Source organism: Maniola jurtina, chromosome 6, assembly GCF_905333055.1.
Source record: "Maniola jurtina chromosome 6, ilManJurt1.1, whole genome shotgun sequence".
Classification (NCBI taxonomy): domain Eukaryota; kingdom Metazoa; phylum Arthropoda; class Insecta; order Lepidoptera; family Nymphalidae; genus Maniola; species Maniola jurtina.
The window spans coordinates 1,187,165-1,201,874 of record NC_060034.1 but is presented as its reverse complement, the minus strand read 5'-3'; the positions used below and the strand labels follow the sequence as shown (position 1 = coordinate 1,201,874).

The 14,710-nt window shown below is 37.3% G+C and overlaps 2 protein-coding genes across 2 annotated transcripts in view; both read right to left on the bottom strand.

The window, feature by feature from the left end:
• Positions 1-14,710, bottom strand: part of LOC123865889 (teneurin-m) — a 614,472-nt gene that overhangs the window by 398,663 nt on the left and 201,099 nt on the right. The gene's annotated exons all lie outside the window — the stretch shown is intronic.
• Positions 5,988-7,805, bottom strand: LOC123865902. The gene has a single exon (XM_045907122.1). It carries the CDS (start codon positions 7,489-7,491, stop codon positions 6,373-6,375), a length of 1,119 nt encoding a protein of 372 aa, XP_045763078.1. The 5' UTR covers positions 7,492-7,805; the 3' UTR covers positions 5,988-6,372.

Here is a 14,710-nt window from a genome sequence, read left to right as displayed (position 1 = left end):
GACGTGTGTATCTGTGTATCTGTTTGTGGCATCGTAGCTCCTAAAGTAATGAACCGATTTTAATTTAGTTTTTTGTTTGAAAGGTGGCTTGATCGAGAGTGTTTTTAGCTATACTCCAAGAAAATCGGTTCAGCTGTTTGAAAGTTATCAGCTCTTTTTTAGTTACTGTAACCTTCACTTGTCGGGGGTGTTATAAATTTTTTATTTACATTTGTTATATTTGTTTAACTAGTAAACAGCTGCTGTTTCGCTCGGTGACAATGTATATCCTCTTCCCAATCCCGTGGGAATTACTACTTCAGTTTCGCAACCAGCTGAGCTTTGTTGGTTACTCTGATTCTTCTACAGATGACGTTAGCCCGCTTCTTAGACAGCGTCATCACTAACCACCAGGTGAGATTATAGTCAAGGACTAACTTGTATCTGAATAAAAAAAGAAGAGGAGATCCTTTTTTCTCTGATTTGATCAAGTAGAAAAGCTCAAAACATAACTTTCTCCATCACCTGCTGAGTGCCTCTGAGCTTTTTATAAGAACATATCACGTAAATCCAGCCTTTCACAGTTATATTATACTTAATAAGCAACAACTTTGTATTTATATTATACTAGCTGATGCCCGCAGCTTCGCCCGCGTGGATTGGTCAGATCCCCTGCAGCATCAGGATTGAGGAGTTGGACTCCAAATTTTTTATGAAACAATGTCGCAAAGTTTCTCTATCGATTAAAAAAAAATTACGCAAATCGGTTCAGAAATCTCGGAGATTTCGGTGTACATAGGTAGAAAAACACAACTCCCTTTTTGAAAGTCGGTTAAAAAAGTAGCCTATTTTACGCCCTGGTCAATACTCAACTTGTCTGTGAAAATCCCGTCAAAATCGGTTCAGCCGTTCCGGAGATTAGCCTTTTCAAACAGACAGACAGACAGACAGACAGACAAAAATTTTAAAAACGTGTTTTTCAGTGTTGGTATCGTTCAAATAACCATATGAGCTTAATATGAGGTAGTTATTTCGAAATTACAGACAGACACTCCAATTTTATTTATTAGTATAGATTGTAAAGATTAAATTTTAAAACTGGGCCACTCCAGTTCACGGCCAGTTGAAAAATGCATTTAAAATCTAACTTTTAACCTTTATAAATCATTCGTACACGTGTTTGAACGATCCATCAGCTCAGTTCACGACCCAGTTGCAAACTATTTACTGAACGGGCGCTAGTTGAAAACATTTCGAGTAATTGCATTGGAAACTCATTAGCGGGATGCGAAATGCTGATTCAAACTCACCATTTTGTTTCTTTCACATTTTAAAACGGAGTCGAATCTAGTAGCTAAGTTCGCGTTGCCTCGCTAAATACTTACTGTACTTTGGTTTCCTCTAATTTCTTTACACAACAGTGCTTGAGATAATTTATTGAAATCTGTAACGTAGCGTAACAAAAATATACTACTTAGTTGTTTTTTTTTTTAAGAATATTGTCATGCTATTCATGATCAATACTCCCCTTTCCCCTCCAATCAAGCGTAATGCTTGTGGAGCATGCAACGGGTGGGGTTCAAACCGCCGACCTTTCGGTATCAGTCCACTCTTCAACCGTTGAGCTATTGAGGCTCTAAACTGTAACTGAGGTTGTACTCAAAGTATTCCAGACCAGTTCCTAATGCCCTGAATTCATCTGCGTGGTATCAAGTTTTTTTTAAAATCCTATGGGTACTGTTTCTTGGATAAAAATAGACTAAAATATATTTCTCTCTATAATGCAAACTGTGTATTCGTATAATATCTGCATTTGTTAAAAATAGCAAAATGCTCTTTTGAAGTTTTAATTACAATCTAACACTTATTCATAAGTACCTGCAGTTACAGTTTAATTAGATTTTTGCAGTAAAAGTTAACTAATTTCATTAAGTTTAACTAACTTTTAACTAATTTCATTTGGTTTTGTTTATAGTTTTGCATAAAAGTAAATGATATTTCTTAGTGAAATTTTTAGTTAACCAAATCATCTCTGTTTTGAAAGTCCATTTTCTGTAATATAATTCTATAACGTCACTTTACAAAGTTTCTGTTAAGCACGTTGAAATAAACTTGCTTACTTAAATTAGTTCTATAAGTTAAAATTCAATTAAAGTTTACAAATTAATTCGATGTGATGTTCATAGACTTGGGAACAGTTTCAGAAGTAGGTACCTACCTACTGTACTTAAAATGGTTATTATCATAATGGAAATGGTAATATTATATTTGAAATTGCTCCTAATAATTGCACTTTTTATTATCTAGGTACTCAATGCAATGCTTTTGAGGCAAGTAGATTTCTATGTAAATCATTGACTTTCAAAATTAGGTTCTTAATGAGGCAGTTGTTCGACCGCCGACGATTAGCGAGAAACTACATAGTTGAGCTAACATCTAGAAACAAGTTGGCGAGCAACGAGAAATGAGTGTATATTTAGAATAGTTTTAATAATAATAATAATAATAATAATAAATAGGCTTTATTGCTTACTTATTGCTAGTGACAAACATACATATGTTATAAGTAAATTAAATCTATAAAAAAAAACTAACAATAGCAATAGGCCGCAAACTCAGCATGGCCGAGCATTGATGGCAATGCTCAGCGCTGGTTTTCAGTTTGCTCCAAAAAATATTGATTAATAAAATAAAAACGCACCGCGCCCGTTGCGTTCCCTGCTTATTGATCAATATTAAAATGAATACAGTACAACCCAAAAAGAACCTTAAAAACCGTACAGTAGAAAGAAAAATGAAAAGGAGAAAAAAGCACACACATACACATAACAAGCAAAAAAAAAAAAAAAGAAAATAAAAACTAAACAAGATAAGATCTAAACAAGATGTCCCTTCCCAGCTAGGCCTAACGAATAATATTATTAATAACTTAAATAGTAGTATTATTATAGACAACAATAATAATAGTATGGTTCCAATTAATCAAGTATCTATGTATTATATAACCAAAATTATTTACATTATGCACTAGTCAGATATATGTATATAAATAAGACTAGGATAGAATATTTAGCATATCTAGCCTTAATTTCATTATTAAGACGTGTAAATAAGTAAATTAGGTGTAAATAAATTTAGCTGCCTCGATCTGGTCATTTAAATAAAAATTCCTTAATTTCTTTTTTATTGTGATCTCGCTAGTAGGATAATTCCATTCCCGAAGGGGAGGCGGGCGATCGTTCCAAACCTTAGCTGCAGCAAAACGGAAACAGCCCCTGAATCCTGCCTTTTTATGAGTGGGTATAGCCAGCTTCTTTTTTTGCTGAAATCGAGTCGTGCCTCTGTCAACTCGCCAGTGTAGTCTGTCATATAAGTACGGCGGTCGCTTGTTAAATATTACTCTGTGAATCAACATTGCAATGTGTAAGTTCCTACGTGACTTCATACTAAGGATTTTATGGCTATTGATAACAGGTGTAATATGGCCTCTCCTTGGAACATCAAAGCAGAATCTAATGCATGCATTCTGTATGCGTTGAACGGCCTTTTCAGTCTTTTTGAGCAGTCTAGGTCCGTATATAGTATCACAATAATTAAAAGCTGACAAAATAAGAGATTCCACGAGTATCCGCCGGACGCCGACCGTCAAAAAACGCCTTACACCGTATAGTACTTTTAGCTTGTAGAAAGCGTTCCTTATCTTAGTGTTAAGATGTTCAATGAATCTTAGGTCTTCATCCATATATAGCCCTAAGTTTCTTGCGATAGCCACATTATCAATAGGCTCGCCTTTTATAGCTATATTTGGTTTTCTCCCTTTTATGATAGCTCTCTGATGCTTACTTCCCAACACCATAAAATTCGTCTTTTTGGCGTTAAGAACTAGTCTATTTTCCTCCGACCATTTAGAAATATAATCCAAGTCCTTATTTATTAATTCTGCCGCTTCTGCTGTGCGTTCCGGGTTAAAATGGTAGTAAATTTGAGTGTCATCAGCATATAGGTGGGCATGGCAGTGTCGTATATTCTGGATAATATCGGCAGTATAAATTATAAATAGTAAAGGGCTAAGGCTCGACCCTTGTGGAGTACCCCGTGGAACAGTGTTTACCTGAGATAACAACGGTACTTTAACGTCTTCGTCAACTACCACATACTGTTTCCTGCAACGGAGGAACGAGCTAAACCAAGTACATGCATTCGAATCGACACCATAATATCGCAACTTGGCTAACATAAGTTCAACATCTATACAATCAAATGCTCTAGAGAAATCTAGCAGTATTAGTATGGTACCCTCCCCTCTGTCAGATGCAGATAGTATGTCGTCTGTGACTGATGTTAAAGCCGTTGCCGTCCCGTGGCCCTTTCTAAACCCTGATTGTACCGCTGGAAGCAAGTTATTTGTTTCTAGATACCTAGAGAGTTGGCTACATACCAGTTTTTCAATGATCTTTGACATAACTGGTAGTATACTAATTGGTCTTAGATCTTTGTAGTCTGAAACAGTTGCAGATTTTGGGAGCGGTACAACCTTGGCTAGTTTCCACCGATCAGGAAAAACATTTTTGGAAATAGAGGTATTTAGTATGTAAGTGATTATTGGCAGAGTCCGCGGTAAAGTTAATTTGAGCATGCTAACCGAGATGTCATCATGACCTGCCGAATTAGTTGTTATGCCTTTAATTATCTTAAGAACTTCCTTTTGCGAGCATACCTGTAAAGAGAACACATTGTCCGTACACCTATTTTCTGTAAATTTCTTTACTATCTCTGGTGGGACTGTAGTGCCACCAGGTAATGTTAAAAAGTGATCATTTATTCTATTAGGAATTTTTAAGTGTTCTGGTATATGAGATGGGGTTTTATGACCAAACGGGGAGATCTTTTTAAAGTGATACCACATTTTATTCGGCTTTTTTAAATTATTATTGACATAAAACGTGAAATAGGCAGTTTGCTCCCTTTTAATGCTCGCGTTTGTGTAATTTCTAAGGTTTCTATAATATGACCAGTTCGATTCCTCATTGTATTTGTGCGCTTTTTTTAATGCGTCATCTCTCAAATTCATCATAATTTTAATAACGTCTGTTATCCAAGGGTGAGGCTTCTCCTTAGTTTTAATGCACACTACAGGTGCATGTTTGTCAAAAAGCTCTAATATGTGATTGTTAAACTGTTCGACCATTGCATTTACATCATCCAAACACATTATATCATCCCACGGTATGGCGTTAAGGTCTTTCTCAAAAAGTTCCACGTTAATTTTATTTAAGCACCTCCTCCTCACGTACTGTGCCTGTACCTTTGGTTTTTTTATATTAAATTCTGCAGTCACGAGGGCATGATCACTCAGGCAAGTATTATGAATAACCTTTACATTTTTACAGCGTGTTGGAGCATCTGTTATAATTAGATCTATAAGCGATGAAGTCGTTTCAGTAACTCTTGTTGGCTCTTGGACTAGTTGAGAGTAATTTTGTTGTTCCAGGAAACTCAAGAACTCTTGGGCATTTTTGCTGTCTTTATCTTTCAGGTTTACATTGAAATCCATCAGCAGACACTGAAAACTGTAGGCAGATAAGGCACTCAGTGTCTCGCTAAGCTCTTCTATGGATTTATTTACAAACTGATATTCAGGTCTATAGGCGGTTCCAACAGCTATATGACTTCCTTTTATTCTTACTTCTATCCACAACTGTTCAAGTTCTGTCTGTGGCTGCTGAATCACCCGTACCTTAATTCCTTTTCTTATGTAAAAACCAACTCCGCCTCCTCTTTTCCCAGTCGTTCTAGGAACATGCTTAAATGTGTACCCCGGGATATGGAATGCATCCGTATTTTCTCCGCATCGTAACCAAGTTTCATTTAGTGCTAAGATATCAGGCTCATATTTCTGCATAGATTCTAATAATTCAGCCCTCCCCGTGTTAAGTGATCGTACATTCAACAAACCTAGCTTTAGATATTTCTCAGTACCCATGAGTGGTTAAAGAAAAACAACCAAAAATAAAAAACAATATGTATTGAGAACCTGATACTAAAAAGAATAACCATTTAGTATGAGCCTGCGATACCTGTATTAGTACTATACAGTTATAGACCGTATGAGGTGTAATTTTATTGGCACCTATTGAACTATGGCAGCCTCGCTCTGGACGGATTGAGTAATTAGAATTCCTACTAAAACTCACAACAATGGACTTAATATAATTACTGCAAGCTGGAAGGGAAACATATAAAATTACAATTACTTTCATTATATTATTATAACCTTTAGCATATATACACGTAACCATTTCCTTACTTATTCTATTAGCGCATTTTTCTTGATATACACTTAATCGTTTGCTGTAGTTTTTTTGTGGCATGACACTATCACAAATACACTGATTAAACATTTGGACCAATATTTTCTGAACCAAAAATACGCAAAATGTCCTGATCTGACCTAATCCGCACTCCAGATTGTCCTTCGTTTTTTCTCGCGTAGATACGTCCGTCTCGACTCCATATAAATTTCCATTTACAACTCTTAGCTGCAGCTCGCGCTTTATTAAACAGTTGTCTATTATTTTTCGTCAGGCGTTCATTGATGTAAAAACGTCGCACAGGACCGGGGAGGCTCAGGTCAGCTGTGGTGGCCTCTCTGCGCACTCGGGCCGCTCGCAGCAAGTCATCACGCAGCGCGCGCCTCGCCAGTCGCACGACGATCGGGCGCGCGGTCACTTCGTCGCGGCCTCCACGCGCGTCGCGGCCTGCACGCACGGGGCCCACCCGCTCAGCTCGTACTATGTCACTTTCCTTTAGTGTGATACCTATTTTGGCCGCGACCAGCGTTGTGACATGGAGCACGTTCTCCCCCTTCTCCTCTGGGATACCCGTGATATCAACATCGTTCAGCAGAAGTTCCTGGTCGCGGTCGTTGAGCTCAGCTTTTAATTGTACAATCATTGCCTCCACAGCCGTAGAATCGGTGCCGTTTCGCTCTTTTGGTTGGCTTTCTACCGAGACAATTCTGGACTCCAGGTCATCAATTTGCTTGCTAAATTGCTTTTCCACACGAGTAACGCTGGATTCTAAGTCGTCAATTCGCTTATTACATTGCAGCAATGAGGATGAGACATTAGATAGTTCCCGCTTGATCCCCTGCATCTCATTACGCAAGCTACTCAATTCCTCCCTAAGTACTTCACGGAACAACTTTAATTCTTCGGCCACCGAGAAATCAGCCGTAATGTCATGCGCGGTGTCATTAGGCGACATGCATGGACTTTGGTCGGCCGCACAAGCCAAATCACGCTCCGAGCTGATTTTAATCGGTGTGTCATCGTTATTTTTCCTTGGAACTTTAGCTTTACACTCGGGGCATGCCCAACCTGCTACGATCTTATTCTTATCTTGTATACCAACGCATGCTAGGTGATATGAGCTCTGGCATCCTATACAAGCGGCCCCCTCAGCAGGGTCTTTGGGCATAAATTTCCCACAAGCGGCACATTTCAAGACCATTTTTGAGCAAGATGAAAAAGTCTTTACACAGCAACAGTTGTTAGTTCAAGATTGTGTCGATTCTAGTGGCCGCGTGCGTAGTAGTGTGCGTGTGTCTCGCTTTGTCGACTCACCCTTCGAAGTACTATTTTTTATTTTTCCCTCTACGGAAGGACGCGCCAGGAACCACACATCAAAAATAGTGGCACTCTCCAGCAAAAAAATGACACCAAAACAGCATTAGCTATGAAACTAGATGCACTTGTTCAGAATGCGGGTGTCTGTAAAAACACTCGTGTTTGTACTCGTACGTCGGCACATGCGCCCCGGGCGGCGGTGCGCGGCGGACTCTTATTATTTCGTTGCTTCTGTGTGCGAGTGCAATCGGCTAGTAATCATCCGACATTGTTAATCCCTACGCAAACTGTGCGAATGTTTTATAATCGCCAAGAGAGTGCCGCTGAACGAGTTTCCTTTTGATAGCTCTTATCGCTGCGACAAACTAGTAGAGAGAATTCTCGCCAGCAGTGTGCACAGTTAACGATCAACTATTTATATATGTATCTCTTTTATTGACTCTTTCATACGTGCGATTCTTGAGCGAGAAAATAGTTGAAAGTTTATCGCTGCCTTATCGGCGGCGGTGGGATAACTGCCTAAAACTCTTAAAACTGACTGACTGACAGACAATTCAATTAACGAGCATCATGTAGTTGAATTATAATAATTTGCTTTCGGATCTCGAAAGTTCATATTATATTAATCCATTGATGCTTCGACCAACTGGATAGACACACACACTTTCGCGTTTATAATATTTGAATCTATGGTTTAAATCTGGAAGCAAAGGACTTCTGACTCTGGATTTCTAACTTCAGGTCAGACTTAAACTCTCCAAAAGTATTCTAAGTTCAATGACACACTTTCCAATTCAAAGCATACGATAAATAGACCAAACCAAAAAGGAACAAAAACTGACTAAGCAGTAAGCACCCCGCATACCATTAGCCCACATTTTAAAAAGACATTACAACTAAATCTTCACAAGATAACAGCACCAACAATACGTGTACTAACGTAAGACAATTAATCAAAATGAGATATGGGTAACAGGAATAGGTGCATTCATTTATACTGTATCGAACGGGTTCGTGTGGGATGCTGCGGTCCAAAACACTGATGTATATAGATTTGTTGCATCAGTGTAACCATAGACAAGTAGATCTAAGATGGTATTTGGAGGGCAGAATAAATTCAGCCGATGACCTTGAGTAAAGTTTTGAATGACTTTGTCTGTGGTGGCGTTTGTTGGCGCGCGTGTTGTGACTTTTTGGAGTGTTTTTTTATTAGAAGTGGCCGGTTTTTGTGTCCCGCTGGTGTTTATTGGTTGTGGAACTGACCGAGGAACTGACTGAGAAGCGCTCTAAGGGGGCGCCGCGTGTATGTCGGCGGGCGCCAGCACAGACGAAGTCCATACTTATACATATAGTTTTCCTAACTTGTAAATAACTACACACTTGACATTGGCTAATCAGTGTAAAGCCAGACGAGAGAAGAAAAAAAAAAAAAAAAAGTTTTGAATAAATAAAAATACTCGACCGAAAACTGTTAACCATCCCGAAAACTGTTTAATTTTTTTTTTCGTTCAAATCTCTTTATGTGTTATATTTGACTTGACTACGATTTTAGACGAGATTGTTTTGGTCTCGTCAAAGCTCTACATATAACAAACCTATTGAATACATAATATGGGTGATAATATTATCCATCACACTAATATTATAAAGGCGAAAGTTTGTATGTGTGTGTGTGTGTGTGTGTGTGTGTATGTTTGTTGCTCCTTCACGCAAAAACTACTGGACGGATTTGGCTGTAATTTGGAATAGAGGTAGATAATATCCTGGATTAGCACATAGGCTACTTTTTATCCCGGAAAATCAAAGAGTTCCCACGGGATTTCGAAAAACCTAAATCCACGCGGGCGAAGTCGCGGGCATCGGCTAGTCATTTATGTAATATAACTACTACATCATAGTTTGAATCAGCTTATGATTAATATTACCAATAGTCTTAAGAAACGTAATGGTCTTAGAATTCTTTTCCTTAACGCTCACAACAATAATTTTACATTTGTGTAACTCTTGAATAATTTATTTTCAACCTTAACCTCTTATAAATAAATAGGTTTACATGTTTTTTTTTAGTTTATCAAACGCTTAAATCAATTTTGTTTAGACGATATGTATATGTGTATGTGTGTTATGCTTTCGAAACCGTTAGTTATCCTTGTTTATTCTTTTTTTTATGTGATACAGTCATGTTACTTTATTTGTTACTAATAATATAAATCTGAAAGTTTGGATGTTTGTCACTCCTTAAGAGGAAACGAGTGACGGAGAGAGCTCCGTCACTCGTTTCCACTCGTTTCATACAATCGTAGTTCCAATTTCATTTGAATATTAAGCAACCTAAGTCCATGAAAGTTTGCAGACATATTCTAGAAACACATATCTATGTCTGTGGTTTTCCAGATTTCTGTTAAAATATTCGGTTTCAAAGTTACGCGGTCTTAAAATTTTCATACAAATCTTGGAGCCCCTGTAATTTTAAAACTACATATTTTTAGAAAAATCTAAAACACCACAGACACAGATATTAGTTTCTAGAATATGTCTGCAAAATTTCATTGACTTTGCTTGCTTAGTATTCAAATGAAATTGGAACTACGATTGTATGAAACGAGTGGAAACGAGTGACGGACAGAGCCCTGTTAACGCTTCAATGATTTCGCTGTGGAGTGTAGAATCAAGATAGCTTATGCCCTGAATTAGGCTACTTTTTAACCGGAAAATCCAAAGAGTTCCCGTGAGAATTTTAAAAACCTATATCCTCGGGATTAAAGTCGAGGGCACTATCTATTGTTCAATATGTCTAATTTTCGAATTGAAATTTAAACCAAGGCATACACAAAGCACCTACCAACATTCGTACCAAGTCAGATTACAAATGTTTATAGTATCTTCCAATATACAGTCTAGGCTGGTCATATAAAAATATTATTTTTAACCCCCGATCCAAAAAGAGGGGTGTTATAAAATTTACGTGTGTATCTGTGTGTCTGTGTATCTGTCTGTGGCATCGTAGCTCCTAAACTAGTGAACCGATTTTATTTAGTTTTTTTGTTTGAAAGGTGGCATGATCGAGAGTGTTCTTAGCTATTATAATCCAAGAAAATCGGTTCAGCCGTTTGAAAGTTATCAGCTCTTTTCTAGTTACTGTAACCTTCACTTGTCGGGGGTGTTATAAATTTTTAATTTACACTTGTTACAAGTAAGTACTGGTATACCTAGTAGGATACAGAAAATATTCCCAATATATTTTGCTCTATACTTTAGTTAAGTAAATATCCTTGGTCGAGAAGCATAATCTTAAATAGAATTTAGTTTATGAAGACTTTCAACTTTAAGCTAGGCTGTAATGAATTTCTAAAGCTTTCAAATAATGAAAATAGCTGAATGAGCTTTTCTTATAAAACACCTTCTAATTATTTTCCCAGACTTTACACTCGTTAAACTTTAGAGAAGGTAATTAAATTGTTATGAACTATCTTACGATTTAATACAACGCTTAAACAAGTTTGGACGTTTATTAGATACTATATTTCTTAAGTAAATTACTGAAAATTACTAAAAGAAGTGACAGTACAAGTGTAAATTAAAAATTTATAACACCCCCGACAGTTAATGTAGGTTACAGTAACTAGAAAAAAGCAGATAACTTTATAACGGCTTAACCGATTTTTTTCGATTATAGCTAAGAACACTCTCGATGAAGCCACCTTTCAAACAAAGAAAACTAAATTAAAATCGGTAAATTAGTTTAGGAGCTACGATGCCAGAGACAGATACATAGATACACAGATACACACGTCAAACTTATAACACCCCTCTTTTTGGGTCGGGGGTTAAAAATAGTCATAATATAAAAAGACTTGTCTTGACTAACTGACTGATTGATCTATCAACGCGCAGCCTAAGCCCTTAAGTTAGAAACTTAATATTTTGACAGTAACTATTTTTTAAATATGACGAAGGCGCGCACTAAGAAAGGATTTTTTTAGACCATTCAACGACTGGACGGAACAAGGTTTTAGTTTCCTACAGAACCCTAAACTTGATTATTTTCTAAATCATTCTTTTCAATTAGCTTAAGCAAGGTTTTATTGCACATCATATTCAAGAAGTCTAATCTCTACATCTAGTAAAGTAGGTATTTCTACAAGATAAACCAAGTGGGTCAAACTGGTCAGTAGTTGAACGAGACTTTGTTATTTCTTAAACTTTGTCCTCCTGTGGTCGGAACGTGGGCGATCATTTTAATGGCTTTTAGTTCATAGAGTGGAGTGGAGTGAAGTCATACTCACATGCACTAACCCTGATTTTATAGCACTACTAGGTAGCTAAATAATGCCCGCATCTTCGTCCGCGTGGATTTCGGTTACTTATTAAAAATTTAAATATCATGACAAATCAAAGATAAACAAACATACAATGGGGCATCACGAAGGACTGGTTGTTGCGCGCGACTTCGTCGGCATGGACTTAGGTTTTTAAAAATCTGTGCAAACTGTTTGATTTTTCCGGGATAAAAAAATTGTGTCACCCTCCAATCCATGCAAAAAATCACGTCGATCCGTTGAGGCGTGATTGAAGGATAAACCAAGAAATCAACTAACGAACCCGTTTTTGAGTTTATAATAAGTACAGGTATTGATATAGGTAGTGATGACCAGTGTCATATTATTACTTTTGACCTTATTTACCTTCAAAGATTTTTTGTCAGCTGGTCTGTGGTTCGGAATAACCCATCTAGTACGTACTACATAATAAAAGTCAATAGTAGTTGTGTTGTAAATAAATCATAATGATATTAGTGTTCTTAATCAAAACAGAGACCACTATTTTCTGACGTTTGCCATGTTATTAACTTATTATTGTAAGACTAGGTGTCTGTAAGTAAATACATTAAATATTAAGTAAAGATAAACAACGATAAACCAATATTTTGTAAGGGTGAAGGAAGGTCAAGACGAGACATCAATAAATTTTTTATACCTATACTTATAATCAGTAACCATGGACCTTATATTAAGAAAGCTCAGCGTCACTCAGCGATCGATGGAGAGAGCTTTTTTTTCTTTCTTTCTTCTCTCTGGGCTGGTTTCCGTACTTAAACGTTTCCGCCTGTTGTGCGTGCGTTGCCCTTCCCCGCCGAAGTCTTCACTCCAGCCATCCAAGCTCGTTCCAGAAGCCGCCCAGGTTACCGAGGGCTCCATAAAGTGAGGTTGGGGATCCCAAATGGCGTCTCGTTGTTCTTCCATGCCCGTGCAGGTGCGTTGGTGTTTCATCAACCTCCATGCAGGCCCTACACAGAGGCCTGTCGGGATGGGGAGAGCTGTGCTTGAAGTTACTTTTCGTTATCAAATCCAAAAATAGGAGAACCAGAGTGACCGACATAGTTTAGCGGGTTGCGAAGCTGATGTGGCAATGAGCAGGGCACATAGTTCAAAAACCGCTAAACGTTAGGGTCCCAAGGTGCTGGAACGGCAACTTTACACTGGAAATCGCAGCGTTGGAAAACCTCCCATTAGGTGGATGGACGACATCAGGCGAAGTGAGCCGCTGATTTCAGGCGGCGCAAGACCTCGGCATGTGGAAGTCTCCAGAAGAGACTTATCTTCTGGGGCTCTTGTTAGAGACTCTATCGGTTGATTATGATGATGATGGCTTATAATAAAACTGTAACTGGACGATTTATTGTGTCGGGGTGTCTTAATTTTTATGTCAATAATTTTGAGTGCCAACCACTGCATCTTTAGTAAGGATTCTACATGTATGCAATCGTCACACTGTAGCTATCAAATAAGGAAAATCGTTACATCAAGATAGGTAGGAAGGTATTTTTAAAGATAAATACCTATATCTCGAACTCTCACTAAACTTCGGATTCTTTTGTTCCAAGGCGATTATTCCGAAGTAATAATAAATTGGAATCTTTGTGAGAGGTCTTATAATAACTTGAGGAGCGTTAATTAAGGCCCGTGTTTTAGAGGACGAGTGGGCGTGATCGACCCCACAGGGATGCATCGATTGTTAAGGCGAAGATGGTATCTCACTGTTTATTCTTATTTTTATTTCTTTAGCTTTATAAAGCTCAAGTTTTTTTATATTAGTTTTGTCTTTAAGGGCCGATTTTTCAATCGTCAAATAACTTTTATCTCGGGAATAAATTTGAGGTTTGACAGTTTTTGTATAGAAAATCTATCAAAACGTCAGATAAAAGCTATTTGACGATTGAAAAATCGGCCCAAAATCGTTAGCTGCAAAGTTAGAGGCAAAATAAGTATTTTTGCTCTTAAATCAGTAAACTGTTCGATTAAATTTTAAGTAGAGGTGTCTTAAATATTGTTAAAAATACGTAATTTATAAAAAAGTAACTGCCGCTTCTACAAAGGTTTTTTCTTTCCATTACATAAAATTTAGAGTATTTTAGTCAAGTCAAGTTAAAATCATTTATTCAAAGTAGGTACAATTGTTCTCCTTTTGATGGTCGAAATTGTTAAATTTGTACGATATAGTGGTGATAATTAATTACGTAACTTAAAACTAAAGCTACAAGGGTTCCAAACGCGCCCAAGTCTGAGAAGAGCCCACAACAAACTCAGCCGGGTTTACTTTCTTGCAAAAGGATCGTACCTACTTTAAATTACCTTATTAAAACGCATTTGAAAAAGCAGCATTCTAATTTCAACCCAATTCAAACACGCTGATGGCTAACTGAAAGCATAGCATGTAGAATTATAGTACGAAACCAAATAATTAAAACTTTGCTTAGCCTATTCAAAATTATTTGGATCTTCTAGGTATGGCTATTAAATGGATCATACAGTGTTCCCTAAGCCTTATAATATTACCTGATACTTCTCATCTCGTTAGTAATTATGATGATAATATTCAGAAAGTTTCACAATTCCCATGCGCCTCTCGTCTTCCCCTTAAGCGTTACTCTGGCAATTAAACACCTTAATCTGTATAAAATATTTTTGCTTTCTTCCCATTCTCGTACAATATTAATTTTAATTAAACGGGAAACAAGGCACGTTGTTTTAATTAACGATTATTGTTTTAACGCGTCTTTCATGCAACTAACTAACGTATCATTATTGTCATAAATTTTTTTA

What these genes read in the sequence shown, in the direction of transcription:
- LOC123865902 (XM_045907122.1), bottom strand. Translation starts at nt 7,491, where the DNA reads ATGGTCTTGAAATGTGCCGCTTGTGGGAAATTTATGCCCAAAGACCCT.